This window comes from Setaria viridis, chromosome 5 (genome assembly GCF_005286985.2).
Source record: "Setaria viridis chromosome 5, Setaria_viridis_v4.0, whole genome shotgun sequence".
NCBI classification, from domain to species: Eukaryota; Viridiplantae; Streptophyta; class Magnoliopsida; order Poales; family Poaceae; genus Setaria; species Setaria viridis.
In genome coordinates, this window is record NC_048267.2 from 45,232,400 (window position 1) to 45,252,540 (window position 20,141).

General features: G+C 47.9%; 2 protein-coding genes across 2 annotated transcripts; both read left to right on the top strand.

The window, feature by feature from the left end:
• Positions 1-7,860: 7,860 nt before the first annotated feature.
• On the top strand, positions 7,861-9,070 carry LOC117854817 (uncharacterized). Its single transcript, XM_034737070.2, has 2 exons — positions 7,861-8,227; positions 8,559-9,070. The coding sequence occupies exons 1-2, from the start codon at positions 7,955-7,957 to the stop codon at positions 8,754-8,756; spliced, it is 471 nt and encodes a 156-aa protein (XP_034592961.1). The 5' UTR covers positions 7,861-7,954; the 3' UTR covers positions 8,757-9,070.
• A 1,759-nt stretch (positions 9,071-10,829) lies between these two features.
• LOC117857774 (glucan endo-1,3-beta-glucosidase, acidic isoform) lies at positions 10,830-12,294 on the top strand. Its single transcript, XM_034740631.2, has 2 exons — positions 10,830-11,018; positions 11,154-12,294. The coding sequence occupies exons 1-2, from the start codon at positions 10,946-10,948 to the stop codon at positions 12,077-12,079; spliced, it is 999 nt and encodes a 332-aa protein (XP_034596522.1). The 5' UTR covers positions 10,830-10,945; the 3' UTR covers positions 12,080-12,294.
• The last annotated feature ends 7,847 nt before the right edge of the window (positions 12,295-20,141 follow it).

The window sequence follows — 20,141 nt, forward strand, 5'->3', positions numbered from 1 at the left end:
ACAGATGGAGTCTAATTCGCGAGATGAATCTATTAAGCCTAATTAGTCCATGATTTGACAATATGATGCTACAGTAATCATTTGCTAATGATGGATTAATTAACTTTAATAGATTCATCTCGCGAATTAGACTGCATCTGTGCTGTAATTAGTTCATATTTAGTCCTCTGGTCTGCTGCTAAGGCGATCGGGCCGTTGCCTTTGTCGGTGGATTTATCTATGGCGGGTGATCTTGCCTTGGCAGGACTGCCCACAGCCCATATGGTCATTTACTGCGCGCTCATTCGTTGGGTCAGCTCGTCTCGCCTTCTCCAGCCGGCCACGCTGCCTGCCGCCGTACGTACGCGCGTACGGGCCACGGCGCAGTGTATCCTCGCAAGCTCGTCGCGTCGATCCGGCCTATAAATATTTATTACGGAACCGACACCGTGCTGCTGGCTGGATCCATCGATCGGTTACTGTTGAATCCATCGATGAGCTAGTTATAAGGCCGTCGATCGGATCGGAACGTTGGGTTTTTTTTATAAAGGATCGGAACGTTGGGTTGTTGGGTGGTTGCGTTGCTTAGTACTCCGTACTAGCTAGTACTACGTGCTCTGCTCCCTCCATTCCAAAATGTAGGTTGTTTTGATATTTTAAAGTTTATAGATTTTGCTATGAATCTGAACATAGTTTATATCTAAGTGCATATCGACATCTACAAACCTACTAAAACCAAAACGACCTACAATTTAAAACGGAAGGAGTACTTATTAGTACGTGGTAAGGGTCACGTACGCGTGCGTGTGATGAGCAGGTGATGGCAGTGGGATCGCATGGTCGCTACGTGCACCGGCCGCCGGCCGGGGAAGCGACGACTGATCAGCCGATCGAACAACGCCACCGCGTGCTATACATGCTACGGCACGTACCGTACGTCGACGATGCCGGTGGATCGCACACACGAGAGCCGGCCGGGCACGCGCGTGGTAACGCGGTGCATGCATGGGGTTAACACGCATGCACTGCACACGCGTACTACCGGCCTACTACTGGCATGTGGAAATTTCCACAGGCGTCGTCTCGTGCGTTCCGTACGCTAGCTTGCTATAGGTACGTACGTCGTCATAGCTATATGCTACGTACTACTTATGTACGCACGCCGCAAGCTTGGGATCGATAACGTGTTCGTGTCGTCACGTTTTAATCAGAAATAGGCCGGCCAGAGTTGCTCGGTCGACCTATAAATTGTATGTATCTTGCTCGCTAGCTGTACGTATAGCTACTCCTAAACTGCAATAATATCAAGCTAGGGTGATGCACGGCTGGTACCGGGTAAAATGTGGTTGTTCGTTCGACCTGGCTGGTATCAGCAAAGAATCCCAATGATCGATCCAAGGGCCGTGCATGTTTATTGTCCACGACAACGTACCGATCGATTCAGTGAATTCGACGACACGGATCGACCACGGGTGCGCGATCTTTTGATGAGTACGTATCACGATCGTTAATTTGCTGATAATCAATGCACACCATGTAAACCATTTTTATAGGAGACGCAGGTTAACATACATTTTTCGCATCTTCAAATTTTCGTCTCTGACGTGAAGTTACAAGAGACGTGAATTTTCCACGTATCCTATGAGAGGGGTCACGGGAGACGCATTTCTCATTGGAGATGCGTTTTGCCAATCCGCGCCTCCTATGAGAGGTTTATTGGAGACGCGTTTTGCTAACCGCGTCTCCTATGATGAATTAAAAAAAAGAAAAACAAGAAATAAAAAAAATATATATATTATATACATCACAAATATACATGGTTGATCCACTATATACCTACAAATACAACCCAGCTCTCTAACAGATACATGGCCATAAGTTTCACATGTATATTCCAACATCCATAGTGAACGTGCACTTTATTTTTCCTATTAGCATTAAGAACAACTGAATCAAGATTCCTATCTCTAAAATCTCTAAAATCTGCAAGGCCCGTAGAACAAGGTCAAGACAAAATAGTTTCAGTGCCATCTTCCATTTACATTGCCTGCAACCAATCCATAGAAATGAGATACGCCAGATCTCAACCTAATTAAAGTACATATGTTTCTTTGCATAATCATTGTTGTGGTATGTAAATCTAACTGGGGAGAGGATATGGGATTACATACCTCAAGGATTGCTCTGATGGGAAACTTTGACGATCTTGCTGGGGCACTAGTCTAAGCAATACATCCAGTGACTCCCACTGTCCTTGGAGTCCCAACCTAATTTTCTATTGGAGCAAAAAAAAATAAGACTCAGAAGCAGACCATGTATGATTTGAGCATTTGAAGGATAAGGACACACTACATATCAATAACTTAGCTCAACTTGTCTTGTACAGTCTAAAACATGGGAAGAAAAACATTTATTACTTCACAAAGCAAACATGAAACAGCCGAGCTTAATTTTATCAATCAGAAAAATGGAAGATCAAGGATGAGGATGGTATATTCATTCAATTGTAGATATACACATGAAACTATAAACATGCCTGTATTTAGGGCTCCTTTGGCAGGACTCCTCGTGCGGAGCCGGAGCCGGAGTTGCGGAGCTACTTTTTTTGGGCTCCACCATGCAAGCCTAAAACGGCTCCGGCTCCTCCCAAATGTGCTAAAAAACGGCTCCGCGGTCGATGCCGTTTGGTGCAGCTCCAGCTCCTCCGTGCTTCGGTAAGCGCACGGAGCCGGAGCCGGAGGCCTGCCAAAGAAGTCCTTAATTTAGGTCGGAGGGAGTATCCTGTATATTGCGGGCACGTAGGTATGCACATGCCTGCTGCGCCGCCTGTGCGTGGTTGCAGCAGGCGGGAGCACGTTGCCCATTTCGTGGCGCCGCATGTTGTCTTCTTTTTGAAGAGAAAAATTGCCGGGTGTCCTCTTCTCTGATCGATATCTACGCTATCCAGCGATCCGTCGACTACTATAAATGTTTTGTGGAGGTTCTGAGCGATGAGCATGGACGGACCTAGCTTTTTTTTTGAGAGAGAGAGAGCAGGACAGACCTAGCTAGCATGATGATCTGCCGGGTAGGTGCCGGGGGAATGGGCCGGCCCATTCATTCCCGATCGCGCGCGGTGCTCTCCTGCCTGCTGGATGCCCGACCCTAGCTGCCGCCACGGCCACACGGCGCAGGATATTGATGCGTGTGGATCCACCGGTTCTCTTGTTGGAGGAGTGGAGGACCATGCGCGCGTGCATGCATGCCACCGGCCGGGGAAAGGCACATCGTCTCAGCTCGCCACCGACCAGGCTATTTGCTGTATGTTTCACCGCCGTCACCAGCTTGCAATTGCTTGGGGCTGCCGCCCAGAGTCACTAGCTTAGCTGCTAAGATCACACTATTAGAAATACGAGCATTCGTCCTTGACGTCGGTACCGGATAAAAAGTTATCCGGTAATTAATATCGGGTAGAAAATTTTTATCCTTGAAGACCTTTTAGGACCGGGCAATAACATCAGTACCCCATGGAGTACCTGTTGAAATAATGGGCCTAGCCCATAGTAATTTCAGAATTTCAAATAAATCTCAAAGGCCCACGTGGGCAAGAGGTGGAATGGTGCAAGTCTTTAGTCCCACATTGCTAGTGGAGGGGAGCGATAACCAACTTAAATATGGAAGTTGTCTCCACTCCTTCAAGCTATGTGTGTGGGGGAGAGAAAGAGAGCTCCACATGCGCGAGCTCGCTCGCCTCGCCTTGCTGTTTTATTTTTTGGTTACTTGGTCTTTAAGTTAGCGAGATATATAGAATCCTAACCGGTTTAGATCACGATCGCGACGTGAGAATCGTGGGCTCTCCTATATATGCGACCTACTGGCCTCTACCAAAAACAGATCTATTCGAGCTAGGATTTTTGCCTCCTCTCGCTGCTGCGCCGCCACCGTAGTCTACTCCATCCCGATTGTCGGCGTGCACCGGCGATTGGGAGAGCAGGTCTCCGGAACTGTCGTCTTCAGCGATCCTGCACCGGGAGAGGGCGAATAAGGTTTTTGGGAAGCGCTCTGCGCGATTGCTCGATCGCTTCCTCCGCTTCGTCAAGTTCTTCGTCGATTCCTTCACCACGGCTCGTCTACCTCTTCATCACTCGGGCGTCACTCGCCATCGCGAACAACGTAAGGCTGCTGATTGTCGTCGCCTGCTGTACCCGGTAGTCGTCCAGGAGCCAGTCTTCATCAAGAAAGAAACGTACGATCTCTTATCTCAAATTATGTCTTCCATACTAGCTATTATGATCTGTTGCAGTCTGATAGCACTGGATAGTATGGTAGAATGTGTGATTCTATTTGCAATGATAGACTTGTCTAGATCTTGCGTAGACATGTCTCGTTTAATCTGCTATCTGTTCATCGTATTCATGATTTATTTCTGGATTAAATTAAAACTAAAAGTGCTTATATATCCAACAGTACCATAGGCCTCTCCATGGATTAATTCAAAAAAACTTAATCACATGTGCTATGTAGGTGAGATGGTAAGGAAGGTTTGCATGAGACTTAAGATCATGGGTTCGAATCCGACAGACCGTGGACGCGCATATTACACATGAAATTCGCGTGACTTGATGTGTGTGTGCGGGAACCTCCCGGCTGTTCATACCGATCGGTAATAAGCATATTACCGAACAAGTGGTACCGGTCATGCGCCCTAGTTACTGACCGTCACTTCCTAGTAGCGTCCGAGCGCGCTAACTGACAGCAGCTAGTAGTTAAATGGCTATAGAGAGAGAGAGAGACCTTAGAATCTAGCTAAATCATTGTAAGGAGCGAGTCCATGATTGCGAGTTGGTTTGGTTATTGATTCGATATATAGGCGTTATATGTTACTGTTATACTGTACGTGCTCCGTATCACGATCATTGCATTGTCCGTGCCAGCTGTGAGCTCAAACGACTACATACATGTGTGCTACCTCGTCAATGGAGGCTGTATAGCTCCATACCGCCCTCCCATCCATCCAAGAAATTAATTAAGATTATGCCCACCACACACACACATATCATCATCGACAAGCAGGTCGCATATGGCGCATCACATCAGGTCGCATAGGCCATGTGTTTGTCTATATATATATATCACACCTATATATCCCTCCAGCAAGCAGTATGTATGGGTGTGTATATATAGTGCGCGCGCGCCCATGCATTGCACATATATAAGCTATAATAGGTGGCCTTTTTGTCCCCAAGAGCTTTAGCTAGGTAGTAGGTGGCTAGCTAGCCCCATCGATATGTAGGCCGGCCGGTCTCATCGATAGATCGGAAGCATGGGCACGTCGCCTAGTCCCTTAGCTAGCGAATTACGCCATCGATCTGTGCGTATGCGTACGGTACACAACACAGTGACAGATCCATTATATTTCCGTCGACGACGATAGATAATGTCCCTGCACCCGCAGTCTGGTGGCCCGAGTTTGGTGGCTCGTGATCAATGTGCTGGGGCCGTGGGTGCATGGATCGATGGACGACGGACGCAGCGGAACAAGGCACGGCAGGAGGAGGCTGGGCCAGTAGTGATGCATGATATGCGTTTGTATTTTGTCGCGCAGGATGGATCGTGGGAGCAGCTAGCAAACATCCATGGAAGGATCCAGCTCACACATATGGTGGTCGTACGCTGGATTTGCAGAGATGGAGTGGCGCCTTGTTGTGATGCGCGCGCCTGCCATCATGGATCCATGGCTAGCTCGCACTTGTCTGCATGCTTCCTTCTCGGATACCCGCATGCCTCTCTGTGCACCTACGAGGCCACGGCACCCAACTAGTACCGGACCGTCTACACATACTAGCAGCAGACTGCACAGGCTACAATATGCATGCTTGTACTGCTGCAGTAAGTAGAAGTACGAGGTATAGATACTGGTCGGACGTAGTACTACGTGCAATCCTTGCGTGTCGGTACATGATGATTCTGTGCCATTGGATCCAGAGTGCTTTGGATTCCTACTTAGATGTCCTTTTAATTTCTTCCTCCCCATCATCACCATAAGCAAGGTGCAGTGTGCAGAAACCATAAGCACGCGGTCCAGACACGGCACGTTCGAAGTGGCCCAATGCACGCCCAGTTGAACGAGCATGTTATAGGGTTTATACGGGCAGTGTTTGGGTGGGTGGGTGGAGTGTGTGTGTGTTGGGGGGGGGGGGGGGTGTTAACTAGAAAATGACACATTATTGTAATAAGGGAAAACCAAAAAAGAGAGAGAAAGGAATCAATGTAAGAGTTAGCTTCACAATTAGTGAGGGTCTTCCCCTTGAAAAAAACAATTAGTGAGGGTCTTGTTCGAAAGACCATCCACCACACCTGCAACTCCACTTGAATGCTGCGCATCCAACAAATCGGCCGGGTCCAACGTACTTGCAAGTTTGATCATTCAACGACGGGTCGGTTTACGGAGAAAAAGATGACTGCAGTGCTGCCCGGCCGCCTGGCTCTTCGCGAAGCCGTGAAGCCGCAGAGCTACAGGCAATGCGGGCAAACCTGCGCGCCGTCGCTCACCGGCGACGTACGTGGTATACTGTTAATGGACCTGGTGGTCACCGGTGGCAAGATCCGATCGTTTTCGCTCAAGTGAGGTGCCCAACGACAAGAGCTAACAGCAGAGTTGGATTTGCATGGGAGTATTTACATCAAGAGTCCACATCCACCACAGTTACTACTACTACTGCTGCTTACAACGAGAGAAACGCCGGGCAGAAGAAATTGACAGTTGCTAGTAATAACCTAACAGCTCAGTTGCACCAACCAAACAAGGTTTTCTCTCTCTCACTCTCTTTCTATCTTTTTGACAGGCAACAAAGTAAAGTTATTCTTAGCTAAAATCTAGTCCATGTCACATCGAATCTTCAGAAGCTAAGTAGGAGGACTAAACATGAGTTAATTATAAAACTAATTACACGGATGGAGGCTAATTCGCGAGATGAATTTATTAAGCCTAATTAATTTATGATTAGCACATGTTTACTGTAGTATCACATTATCAAATCATGAACTAATTAGGTTTAATAGATTCATCTCGCAAACTTCCATATGTACAATTGGTTTTTCAATTAGTATCAAACACCCTCTAAGTTACCAGAGAAGAACCGAAGAAGATCAGAGATGACGTCGTCCTTTTCCAATAATTCAGCTGCAAGAAACAGTTGGCACCAGTTCTTGGTTAAGTCTCGATGACTCGATCAGTCTTGCTCTGGGGGGCTAGATGGCTAATGAATTCCTCGTACGGCACCCACAGCTCCCCCCCGACACGCGCACGTCAGGGTGTGCGATGCGGTGACGTGGGAGCCTGACGTGACGCGACGGCGGCGCGAGGGAACGCAGGGAAAGCGAAAGGGAGGGCGGGGTGCCGCACGAGCCAATTGCGACGCCGATACGCGACCGGACCCATCCACTTGGGCAGCGACGTGCTGCGATCGGCCGAAAGCCAGTGGCCAGTGGGGATTTGATTAAAAGGAAGCCCCGGCTAGCGGCGCGCGCGACGTCACGGACCCTTTCATCACTCCCGGTCACGGGAGGTTGATTGCATTGCATTGCAGGGGAGAAAATCTACGACCGATCGCGACCGCCGGCAGGAGGTGGTGGAATGCACACACCTCACTCGTTGCTTCATGCCAATTTTCTTTTTGTTGTAAAGAAATTTAGACAAAGTCCAATTGGATTAGGCCCATGGGTAATACAGAAGAGATAAAGATCTGGGCTTTTATTTAATTTCGGATATTTGGGCCACTAGCAAAAGGATATTTGGGCTGAACACTTGCACACGCTTTTGGGCTTTTTCTGGATAAATGGGCCTAAAATCAAAAGCCTTTTCGTTAGATCCAATCCTCTTTTCTCTCCTACACACGGAAGCGCCTGGTGGCAACAGCAACGCAACGGATAAGGCAAACGCTGGCACTGCGCTGCGCGAAACCTCTCGCCGTAGCGGACGAGCCCCACTCCGGCCATGGCGCGGGGCCTCGTCGCTGCTGCTCTCTGGTCGCCAGCGCGCCTCGGCGCGAGCACGTCACCGTCGTATACCGGCCAGCCTGTTCGGGTCACCGCCCGGCCGGTGGGAGGTCGCGGGCGGCGGCGTGGCCTCATGGTCGTGCGGGCCGGCGGGCCGCCGAGCACCAACCAGCTCATCCTGGCCTTCGTGCTGCCGCTCTCCCTCTTCGTCGGCACCCTCGTCACCGCCGCCCGCGTTGCCGACGACCTCGACGAGCGCTTCCTACGGGAGGTACGAAACCATACTTCTTGACTGCTCCGGTAGTCCTCCCAGTGGCTCCGTCCTACCACTAAAACAGCATCAGTAGCAGATGCCCATCGGTTAGTACATTCCAAGTGAGATTAATTCGGCTCAGTTTCGTTAAACACTGTAAAAAGGTAAACTTGAGCTACTACAGTTCTACTGGTATGATAGTATCATGTGATTGATTTCTAATTCTTCCTGTGGTTGCTTGCTTGGTTGGGATACTTACAAAAGGAGTCGGAGTCGTCAAATTATTCAGGAGGACGCATGCGTGAACTCTGAGCAGAATATTAATGCTTACATTTGTACGAATGCGCAGATGGAGATCAACAAAGCGATAATGGAAGAGAACGAGGCGTCTGATGAAGAGGAAGACGACGACAGAGAGTATGATGAAGAAGATGATGAGGCGGGAGAGGATGACGAGCAAGCCCCGGTGGAGGAAAAGGAGCCCGTTGTTGTTGGCGCAGCAGCTGCTGCAACACGCACCAGGAACAGGCCGAGAAGACAAGTATAACAAGACCCAGGAAAGCTGATGCTGATGCGATCTTCCCCTGTTCTGATTAAGTCTGGCGATCGACTCTCTCGTCTCTTGGAGTGGAAATATGCTTGCAAGTGCTACAGTTTGACTCGGGAAGCACGCATGTTATAGTCACACACCTGCAGTGTAGTACGTTGAAACTTAGTTCTATACACATGTATTTGCAAGAGTATATGCGATCACGGAATGTAGCATTACCTGTTAGATGAACCCTGGAGTATTGCCTGTCATTCTGTCAAACCACAATGATCCGAATCATGAAGAATGCAGATATCCTTGTCATGCCGCCATCCGTCATCCGAAGCTTTTTATTTGGGGAAAGCTAAATGGTAATGGAGCATTTTCTTTGCCCCTCACACCCGAAATTTTCTTCTTGCTTATCTGACCCATCCAAGGCTTCTTCCTCCTCCTCTCATCTCCTCCATCTCCGGCGAGGTCTCCGGCGAGATTTAGGGTCCGGGGTTAGAGGGCTGGGGTTCGGGGTTGGAGGGTTGGCACCGGTGAGCTCCTCCACTGCCGGGCTTAGAAGGAAGACATGGGGAGGCAGGAAAGCCCGGCGGAGGTGGCGGGCGCGGGGCGGTGAGGCCGGCGGCGATGGCGCCGCCGGTCCGGGCGGTGGGGGACGGCCGGTGGGCGGGGTTTGGGTGAGGGCGACGACGACAATGGTGGTTGGCGGCGGCGGGGTCGGAGGACGGCTGCCGCAGGCGGGCTAGGTTCTCGCCGGAGCTCCACGGCGCCGCGGCAGGGTGGGGGCACGCGGGGCGGCGGCTTGGGTTGCAGCAGAAGAGGAAGACGGAGGTAGAAGACAACCTGCAGTCCTGGACGGAGGTAGAAGAAGAACATCGAGCCATTGAACTTTGACCCGACTGTTGAAAAAAGGATGGTGTTGTGCAGCTATTTACTTGTAAATATGGTCGCATAATAAATCATGCTATGGTTGGTCGCAAAATTTGGTGATTAGAGCGACGGGGAACCACCACTGAACCTGACGCCTGACGTAATGGGCAGATCGTTGGCAGCCCACGGGCTGGTATATGACTCCGCCGCGGCCGTGCTCACGGGCCTCTTCTTTCCTGGACCGGCCGGATGAAAGTTCTTTATTTTTATTTTTTGAGGGAGGTCCGAATGACGCAATTTTCTTTTAAACCATCAGGAGCACTGCCTTTGGAAAAAGTTCAGATTACAAATGACAGTAGATTACATAAATAGCAGTTCTCCCTCTAACACTAAAGCACAACGATGAAACCAACAACGTTAGGATACAATGAGGTCCTCTCCGAACAAGGGTTTCCGCGAGCTTGACGGCGCAAATTGATGTCATCTTGGATTAGGCTAAGGACTTGATCCGGCCGTAGATTGTTGTTGTCAAAAACTCTTCGGTTTCTTTCGGTTTTTAGGCAGGCAGGCACGTAGCAGCTTCTCTGCACCACCGGGGGACCTTGTTTCCACATCTGAACACTTGAACAGAGTTGACGACTTGCCCCTTGAAACCGATCGATGGTGACCGCATTGTTCGTTCCCTCTCCTCGCCAGACGGAAAAAGGAGAAGAAGAAGAGCGCACAATCCTGCCCCGTTTGACGGGGCTGAGACCTACCTGTTGCGTGTTCCTTCCTGTGTTGTTGTTCGTACGTTCTGCTGCCGTGCTGGTGGTCAGAATATCAGCTGGGCTTGGAATTCCACGAGCCCGGCCAACGCGCGACTTCGTATCTGTACAATCGTTCGTGGTACATACACAGCGGCCGCGATCGGCGGAGGGCATACGGCCCTCCCTGTTAGGCCGCCCGGGATCGCGACCACCCCCTTCGGACTCGCTCGCCAAGTTGTGCTGCCTAGCTGGAGCCCGTGAACCAGCAGCGTCGAGGAGGTAAAGGAACGCGTCGATGGGTCAACTACGCTGGCTTTGTCTGCGTAGCGGTGGAAGATTGGGAAAAAAAAATGATCGGAAATGATGGACCCGGTATCGTGTGGCGTGCCGAACCGGGCAGAGCCAGCTTGGAAGAAGTTGCCCTACAAATAGACCCGCATGCCTCACTGGACTGCATGCAAAAGTTCAGTGCAGTGCATGCAGCAGTTTCAGTCATCTGCTGGCTACCTGCTCTGCTATAGACACTACTCTTCTCATACCTGCACGTAGGTAGCTGCAGATAAGCAGCAGCGATCGAAGATGGCGAAGCAGGGTGCCGCTTCCATGCTCGCACTGGCATTGCTTCTGGGAACCTTTGCAGCCATCCCTACAGGTACATACTCTATGGTGATGCATGCATGGAGATATCTTAATTTCCATATATACCCAATGTATGTATTACATACTACCGCATTGTAATAATCCATCTACTGACCACATATTTTTATGCATGCAAAACGTACGGCAGGCGTGCAGTCCATCGGCGTGTGCTACGGCGTGAACGGCAACGGCCTGCCGTCGGCCGGCGACGTCGTGCAGCTCTACCAGTCCAAGGGCATCAACCTCATGCGCATCTACTTCCCCGACAGCAACGCGCTCCAGGCGCTGAGCGGCTCCAACATCGGCGTCATCATGGACGTGCCCAACGACAAGCTCGGCAGCATCGCCTCCGACCCCAACGCCGCCGCCGGCTGGGTCCGGGACAACGTCCAGGCCTTCTCTGGCGTCTCCTTCCGCTACATCGCCGTCGGCAACGAGGTCGCCGGCGGGGACACCGCCAACATCCTCCCCGCCATGCGGAACATCAACGACGCCCTCAACAACGCCGGCCTCGGCGGCAGCATCAAGGTGTCCACGGCCGTGCAGAGCGGCGTCACGCAGGGGTTCCCGCCGTCGCAGGGCAGCTTCTCGGCGGATCACATGGGCCCCATCGCGCAGTTCCTGCAGAGCACCGGCGCGCCGCTCCTGGCCAACGTCTACCCCTACTTCTCCTACATCGGGAACAAGGCACAGATCGACATCAACTACGCGCTCTTCACCTCCCCAGGCACCGTCGTGCAGGACGGCGGCAACGCCTACCAGAACCTCTTCGACGCGCTCGTCGACACCTTCTACTCCGCACTCGAGAACGCAGGGGCGGGGAGCGTCGGCATCGTCGTGTCCGAGAGCGGCTGGCCGTCGGCGGGGGGCGACGCGGCTAGCACGGACAACGCGCGGACCTACAACCAGAACCTCATCAACCATGTCGGACAGGGCACGCCCAAGCGCCCCGGGGCAATCGAGACCTACATCTTCGCCATGTTCAACGAGGACCAGAAGCCCGGAGCCGAGACGGAGAAGCATTTCGGCTTGTTCAACCCGGACAAATCGCCGGTATACGACATCAATTTCTGAGCGACGGACGGACGGATTGATGATACTACAGCTACAGGAACAAGATCATAATGAGATATGTATAGAAAATACATACTACTACACACATCACACCGCGATACTTAAAATTTGATGAATAAGCTGCCTGTAAAATGCAAATTGCATCCATGTAAGGCAAGCACTTCAAATAATGGTTTCAAGATGAATAAAAGGCATCAATTATATATTGCAAGATACTAATGGGGTGGTCGATCGGATCTGTACTCAATAATTTTAGTCGGCTAAGCTTGTCTAATTTGACTTAGCTCGTTGTCCACCCCTAAATTTGACTCATCAATATACAAAGTTGCACAGATTGACAAATGACAACACACGGTTGATGTTACTAGACTCATTACGAAAAATACTTTTTATAATATATAATTGTTTATATATAAAATGGTACATGTCTTAGAATTTGATGAATAATCTGCCTGTAAAATGCAAAGTGCATTCATGTAAGGCAAGCACTCCAGTTAATTATTTCAAGATAAATAAAAGACATCACTTATTGGCCAGATACTAATGGGATTGGAGCTGTACTCCAATTCGAAATGTAGGTCGTTTTAGCTGTAAAGCTTCTTTAATTAATATAACTCATCAATATATAAAAAGTAGCATAGTTTGACAATTTGACAAATGACAAGACATGGTTGATATTAGTAGACTCATTATAGAAAATACTTTCATAATGTAAAATATTTTCTATTTAAAATCAGGAACGAAGCTAGGATTTTTGCAATAGGAATACATGCCGATAGGATTTATCCACCCCTAAATTTGACTTATATCAACATTAAAAGTTGCATAGATTGACAAGTGATAACACACGGTTGATGTTACTAGAATCATGAAAATACTTTTATAATATATAATTGTTTATATTTAAAATGATAAACGTCGACCTTAGAAAAATTGCAAGCTAAAGTGTTACATGGGGACTGAGTATCCTAAACGGCTTTATATTTGCAAACTAATATACGTATGCATAGAGAGTGGCCTGCATTTTTTTTATAGTGGTGTTGGTCTTCCTGGGCCTCCAGTAAGGTATATCATCTACACAGGAACTTATTCAGGTTTCTTATGTGTATGTTTTTAATTTATTTTTGTGACTCTCCTAACTTGTGAAGTAAAATTATGTATAGAAGTTCAAAATATTTTTTCGTTCAAAAGAAATTTCAAAACATATTTTCTTTCAGAAACTGTTATTAAAATAGCGCTTGCCCATCGGGCTTCATTACATAGCTATTGAGCATACTAACCTGTAGCAATGGCCTTATTTAGGGCGGAGCAAGAAACTCATTTTTTTATATTTGTTAGGGGGACCAACAGTGCTAATTTTCTTTTACAATTTGGTTGATTTTTTTTTGTTGCAAATTCTACAACCATACGGGAGGGTGGGGGGGGGGGGGGGTGTTGTTTCCAACGTTAACAATTTGACCTTTGTAGGTGGGGAAGATGAGTTTCCACTTTCCTTTTTACACCATTCGTGAGCAGGGGTTTGAGAGGGGGACACAAGCCCCACTAGTCCATTAGATCAACTTTGGGAGACATGCATGAATTGTGATTACATGTCATTTAAGATGATTTATATAATGTTGTGGATTCATTTGTATAATTGATTTCTATAATATTGTATATTCATTTGTGTGCTTAGTGTCAATGGATTGCATTTTCAGACGTGAGTAAGAAGACTAACACATTCACTCACAGCTAGAACAAATTAAAGGGGGTTGCATTTATCTTTGTGGGTGCATGGAGTTGAGTCATTGGGGGTGTATGGTGAAAAATTGACTATAATCATTATTTTATTTTTTTCTATGGGTACATCAGCACCCATGTTCATAATTAATATACCTTCGCCTTCGCCCCAGCCCACTGGAGAGAACCATCTCAGGTAATGTATGTAATCTTGTATGGAATTGGATTCTAATAGTTGTGTAGGTATTTTAAAGATAAGACATGTAGTCAGATGTTATACTTCTCAACCAGATCAAGCTTTTTTATTAGTGCGTACTGGCCCTGGCCTATTTTCCTTTTTGATTGGAAATGCATATAATCACCGAATGTTGTGATCCTCCACTGTAGCAAACCATTAACTGGTTTATTATGCGAAAATTTTACAGGTAAATAGAAATACCACCACATCACTTTATTAAAAAAATCAGGGTTCATAGTTTGCAATTTAAAGAAACAGCCCCTCAGTCCTCTAGTGCTCTTTTTTTTAAAAAAAAGAAAACCTCTTCTGCACATGAAATTAGGCAAATTCAGGAGCTTAGTGTAACATCACTGTGCTTTGTCCCATTTTCCATCCGTATCCAGGACACCGTGGAGAATGGGTTTTCTGTTATCTGAATGATCCTCGCTCCTTTGGGCCAGTTACCGTAGCCCCCATAACCGGTGTGCCGTGCAAAACAAAGCCACATTTTCTCATACGGGCAGCACCAGTCCAGCCCGTGGTTGTGCCCAACAAAGATTGCCTGTCAAAACAAAACCTGATAAGCAGCGAGCACCTCAACCTTCCAAAGCATGCAGTTCGATGGAATAAACGGCACATACCATGAATCTATATAGTACCTTACTATATCAGAATTTGTCGGATGAAACTGAAATGATTGATCTGAGTCTCTGACATACCTTAACTGATGGCCTCTTGGCAAGAGCATCCATCATTGTAACATCCTGTATTTTTACGTGATGTTAATGTGTGTGCAAATGTGAAATTTAAAATTTTTATTGTGGTGGTATGAATTTTCCCAACAATAAGAGAGTCTTCATTTAATCTCACCTCAATTCCTAGAATAATTTTGAATTAAACTTGAAAACTTAGGTTGAATAAATGCTAGTGTGCCATTTGGATTTTATTTAGATTTTAATTTGAGTGGATTCAAATTTGAATTCCAAATTCAAATTTGAATTAAAACTAACTCTTCTAACCCTACCCCACCAGCCTTGGGCTGAAACCTCTCAACCGGCCCAAACCGCCTGTGAGGTCCACCGGGCCGCCGGCCTGCTCCGCACTGGCCCGCCTCCGCCGCGCACCAGCCCAGCACGCGGCCCATGAAGCACCGGCCCGCTTCCACCTCTGCCTGCCGCACGCACGCTGCTCGTGACTGCGGATAGTGATCGCTCCGTCTTGCCACCGCCGCTACGCACCACTGCTGCCTTTTGCGGTGGCAAGCTTCGATGCTCGCCACACCGCCTCACACATTCCCCGCCATCCACGCCGCCCCATGCCCTAGCCGCCGCCTATAAAGCCCCCGCGCTAGCCACCCCCAAGCCCTAGCCCTGAGATTGGGGTTTTCTCCCTACGCCGCCGCCGCCGGTTCAGAGAAGGGAGAGGGAGGGGGCACCGGCGGAGAGGAAGAAGGAGGAGGGGAAGATGAGGGCATCGCGAACAGGAAGAAGACGCCGCGCCCAGAGCTTCCGGCTGCCTCGCCACGCCGCGCCATCTCCGCTCCACCATCGTCATCTCCGCCATCACCTCACGCCGTCAGTGAGCCTTGCTACTGTCCCCGCGCCGTTACCTTTTTGTAGTCGCCATAGCCGTAGCCTAGCCACGCCGCCGCCGGGGGGGGGGGGGGGGGGGACGCGCGCTGCGGGAGCGGTCACCGCGCATGCACGCGCGACGTCGCCCGTGGGCGCGCGCGTCACGCCGCGGCCGGGGCAAGACCTCGAGTCCGCGCGCCGCTACTTTGCCGCTGTCCCGTGCCACCTCTGTGAACCAGCCCTCGAGCCGTGATCTGTTGCAGGTGCCACGCCTCGCTGCCGTGTGCCACCGCTCCGCCGCCGCGGCCAAGGCTTGGCCTTGGCCCGCGAGCAGGCCTTGCTGCCGTTAGGGTCGAAAGGTCGAGCCTTTAGGCTGTCCCAAGCCACAGCCGCACCGTCTCGAGCCGGGCCGCCGCAAGCTACCACTGCGGCCATTCATCGAACACCTAGCATGCGTCGCGTCCCAACCAGTAGGGGAGAAGCCACAGAAAGGACCACACGAAGGCGACGCCGCACGAGCCGCAGAGGATCCCGCAGATCGGATCGGACTAGCCAGCCGCGTCACGCACCACCTAGCTTGCCACGTCACCGTTAACGCAGCCTGTAGTAGCTTAAAGTTAGCTTATAGCCTCCACGTGTATGCTGACTCAGCCCTCTGTATAGCTAGCTATAGCTGCCACCTAGGACTAACAACTAGCCTAGAGCTGGCCTGAAGCTAACCTATAGCTACCCTATAGCTAGCAGAGTGCCACGTCAGCCATGAACCCACTCATCGTTGACCCTTCGACCGGGTCAATGCTGACATCATCAAGGCCCATTGATGACGTCAACAAGACGCGTGGCACGCTCTGGAGTTGCCACATGTCACGCACGTGATTTTTCCTATTTTTGCAAATTATTTAAAAATCTAGAAATTGATTTAAACTTCAAAAATTCATATTTAATTCATCTTGTTTCATAGTTTTTCTAAAATCATGAAGAACACGATAGACTAGTCCTTATTCTTGTTTGGGTCTTCTATGGATCTCTTTTGAATGTTCTTTGCAAGTAGACCCCTAGTAATTATGTTAATTGCGCAATTAGGAGCTGCCGAAGACACGGAGCTGAACCTGCAACAGGAGCCGTACAAGGACCACTATGAGGAGGAAGACTACTCAGGTTCATGCCCATTCAATTTAAATACCCATTAGGCATTGCTAATAGAATGCTAGCGTTTTATTTCCTCGTATTATGATGATGAACCATGCATAGTCTATTTTTATGCCTTGAATCCTTGTGTGACCTACTACCATTTTGCTTATATATGCTATGTGCAATGCTTGCATGTGTATGGGATATCGTGAATAGGATTCTTGGCGTGAGTGGGGTTAAAACTGGCAGGAGAAGGTGTTTTTGGGATATTTGACGGGGGTGAGCTTTACACAACCCAATCTTTGGATTGGGGGCTTGGGGTTCATTCTCGGACGTTTCCTGTTTGGTACTTGTTGTGAGTACATGGTTGAGGAGCATATGAGTTGGTGGTGATACCTGTTATGGGTGCCGTTGCGATCTAAGTGGTGGCGTCACTTTTGTGGGAGATTAGGAGCTCGCCCCGGTCTGAAACCGAGTGGGTTGCCATGCTTCATGGGAATATGTTAAACGTGCACGCCACTCATCAAATTATGGGTTTAGGCCTGGGTCGAGACTGACAAGTGTGGTACCATACTTGCTGTAGGATGGAGTATAACTATAGGGGGAGAGGTGTTGACCTATAGCCCCCTGATTTGCTTTTGCCCCCGATTGGTCCCGGTGGGAGTGCTTCACAGTACCAAGGTGTTCCACTACGGGGGATCGCATCCGAGCCCGGTTGCGGGATGGTATCATAACTCCCAGGTTCTTCGCTCGGTAGGGTGTGGTTCAGTCGACTAGCTACGGCTGCGCTCACCCCGAGATGGGTCCGGGTGTACACGCTCTATAGAGTTAAAACTAATTCTTACCAACTCCCAAATGATAGATTGTTGTATCATTTGGGAAACATGCGGTATGTCTCCTTGCTTTGTCAAAATCTTGTTCTAAATTTGCCTTTATAATAATTATAATGATATACTTCTCTTGTGCAATTCTAGAAAAATGTGCCTAACTATACACTGTACGTCTGTTCAACAGGTGGTAATGGATATACTCTTTGATGGAACGTAACATACACAATCGTATATTTTTCAGCTGATCGAGCATCGTAGGGGAGTGATTTGCAATCTTCTCCATGGTTTGCTGATTTTTTTTAAAAAATAACTATATTTGAATTGTATTTGAAGTCTTGCGTATGTAGTTTGGCCATTTGTTATTGTAATAATTTAATATTCTGGTTTCGCTGTTGAAAAAGCAACCTCAATGTGGCGTCAATTTTATGAAACATAAACATAAGAGGTAGTTTTGCTTGTTTCATCTAGATGTCCAAGCCAGCTTCACGTATTCAACTTCAGACTATTCTATCATTTTGGAATTGTTAAGAAGTATACAAGTGTTACCTGCCACCCTATTTTATTTTGTAATCAATTTTGTGTTTCCACATTTATATGTGTAAATTGAAGGTTTTAATTTGCTCCAGTCATGCCGTCGTAATAAGAGGACGTCTCGAAGTAGCACAAGCCAAACCAAGATAATCAGAGACATGGATCAAAAGTACTTCCTCCGTTATTAAATATATGATGCTGTTGACTTTTTTTCATTTGTTTGACTATTCATTTTTTCTACAAATACTTTTGTAAATAAATAAACCTACAAGTTAAATCTAAAGTACATTTGACAATAGACATAACTATACACATTTCACTTTAGTTAACTAACTAGAGAGTACATATTTTGTTGTACCACATTCCGCCAGAAGTTAAGTAAACTGAGATAGTAACGAGCATCATGGCACATGAGAGATCCGACTCAACTAATCACTATTGGTAGTCATAATATCATAAGACTAGATATGACAAAGAAACAGACGAAACCATCCTACTACTACTAGATAGATAGCGTTTTTTCCCGCACGCCGAGTAGAGGAGACCAACTTGTTCTGGCTAGCATAGTAAATATGTTCCATGGAAACAAATTAAAATGATTCAGAATTGAAATTGATTGAGCTAAGAAACTTAAGAAAATAATGCAGAGACTTGCGTATAGTCGCGATAGGTGATAGGTTTGATGTTTAGATGACAGAGACAATAGCTTGATGACCGATGATCTAATTGATAAGAGAACACAAGGTAAACTGAATGCAGATAGCCGTAGCCCGACTCAAACAACCAAACAAAAACGAGCCTAGGATGGTATACATCGAGAGATAATTTAACATCCCAAGGGCAGTGCAGCAATCAACATAACACCAATACGGGAAACTAACTCTCAACATGAAAATTCAAACATTTTATTCACCTACTCACAACTCGATACAACACTCACTCTTACACTCTTTATGTGGCTACCCTACCATGACACTATTACATTACATGACAACATTATCATCTCTTCACCTATGACTCACATGTCACTCTATGCCATGGTATGGCTAGGAGGGAGGGGAGCACCTCTATTCATAGGTGCTCATGATCATTGTGGTGTTGCCATGTGGCAACTTCCACACTCTTCCATACAAAATATCCTAAATCTAGAACCCTCATCATCCTTATCTAATTTCTTATATTTCTACCATGCTTAAATATCTAGTTCTAGAGTATTCTACACTTCACCATGAAGCATGGAAACTATGACTCATGCATTCTCTCAAATTTTCTAGAACCTTTTTACCTTGCCATGATCTTATCCTTATATATAGCAAAGCTAGTCTCTTGAGATCTCCACAATCTTTTAGGATGTTCCAATTATATATTGCATATTTTAACATGCTATCATAAGACTAGACATGACAAAGGAACAAACCAAACGATACTACTACTACTAGATAGATAGGCCCTGCTTGGAGTAGCTCGATTCATTTCCATCTTGGCAAGACTATACTACTGATGTGGGTAGGATCAGTTTGTGCATGCGAGCCTTAACATCCCTTTTGTAGAGAAAAAAACACCGTGAAAAAGCAAAAAATCTCGATGCTACTGCTACTGGATAAGATAGATGAAACAGCTTCCCGCATGCCAAGGACACAACAGCTTAGTGAACCTGCTAGTTGGCATCCTCTAGCATGGACTTGACGTCCCTACCCACCAGCATCAGAGTGCGCCGCAGGATCTCAATGAGCAACTTGTGTGGCATAGAATCAAAGCAAGAGTAAACTTTTTGGAGCACCAACACTGCAAAATTTGGACAGTTAGAACACTTGCCTCTGCGTCATCGTACTCCACTGTAAGCAACACGTCCCAGTCCTTCTGTGGGAGCAGTGCCTTGAGTGTGGAGGAGACGAGACGGCGAAGAAGCTCCAAGGCCGCCACCACGTCGGACACGTTCTTCCAAGTGGCGTAGCGCTTCCGGCCTCTCACCACAGCCTCGATGAGAGCATCCCCACATAGCGGCCTCAGCGGTCGATGTCCAGACGTTGGTATTCAGCTCGCATGCATGCAATTCGCTGCGC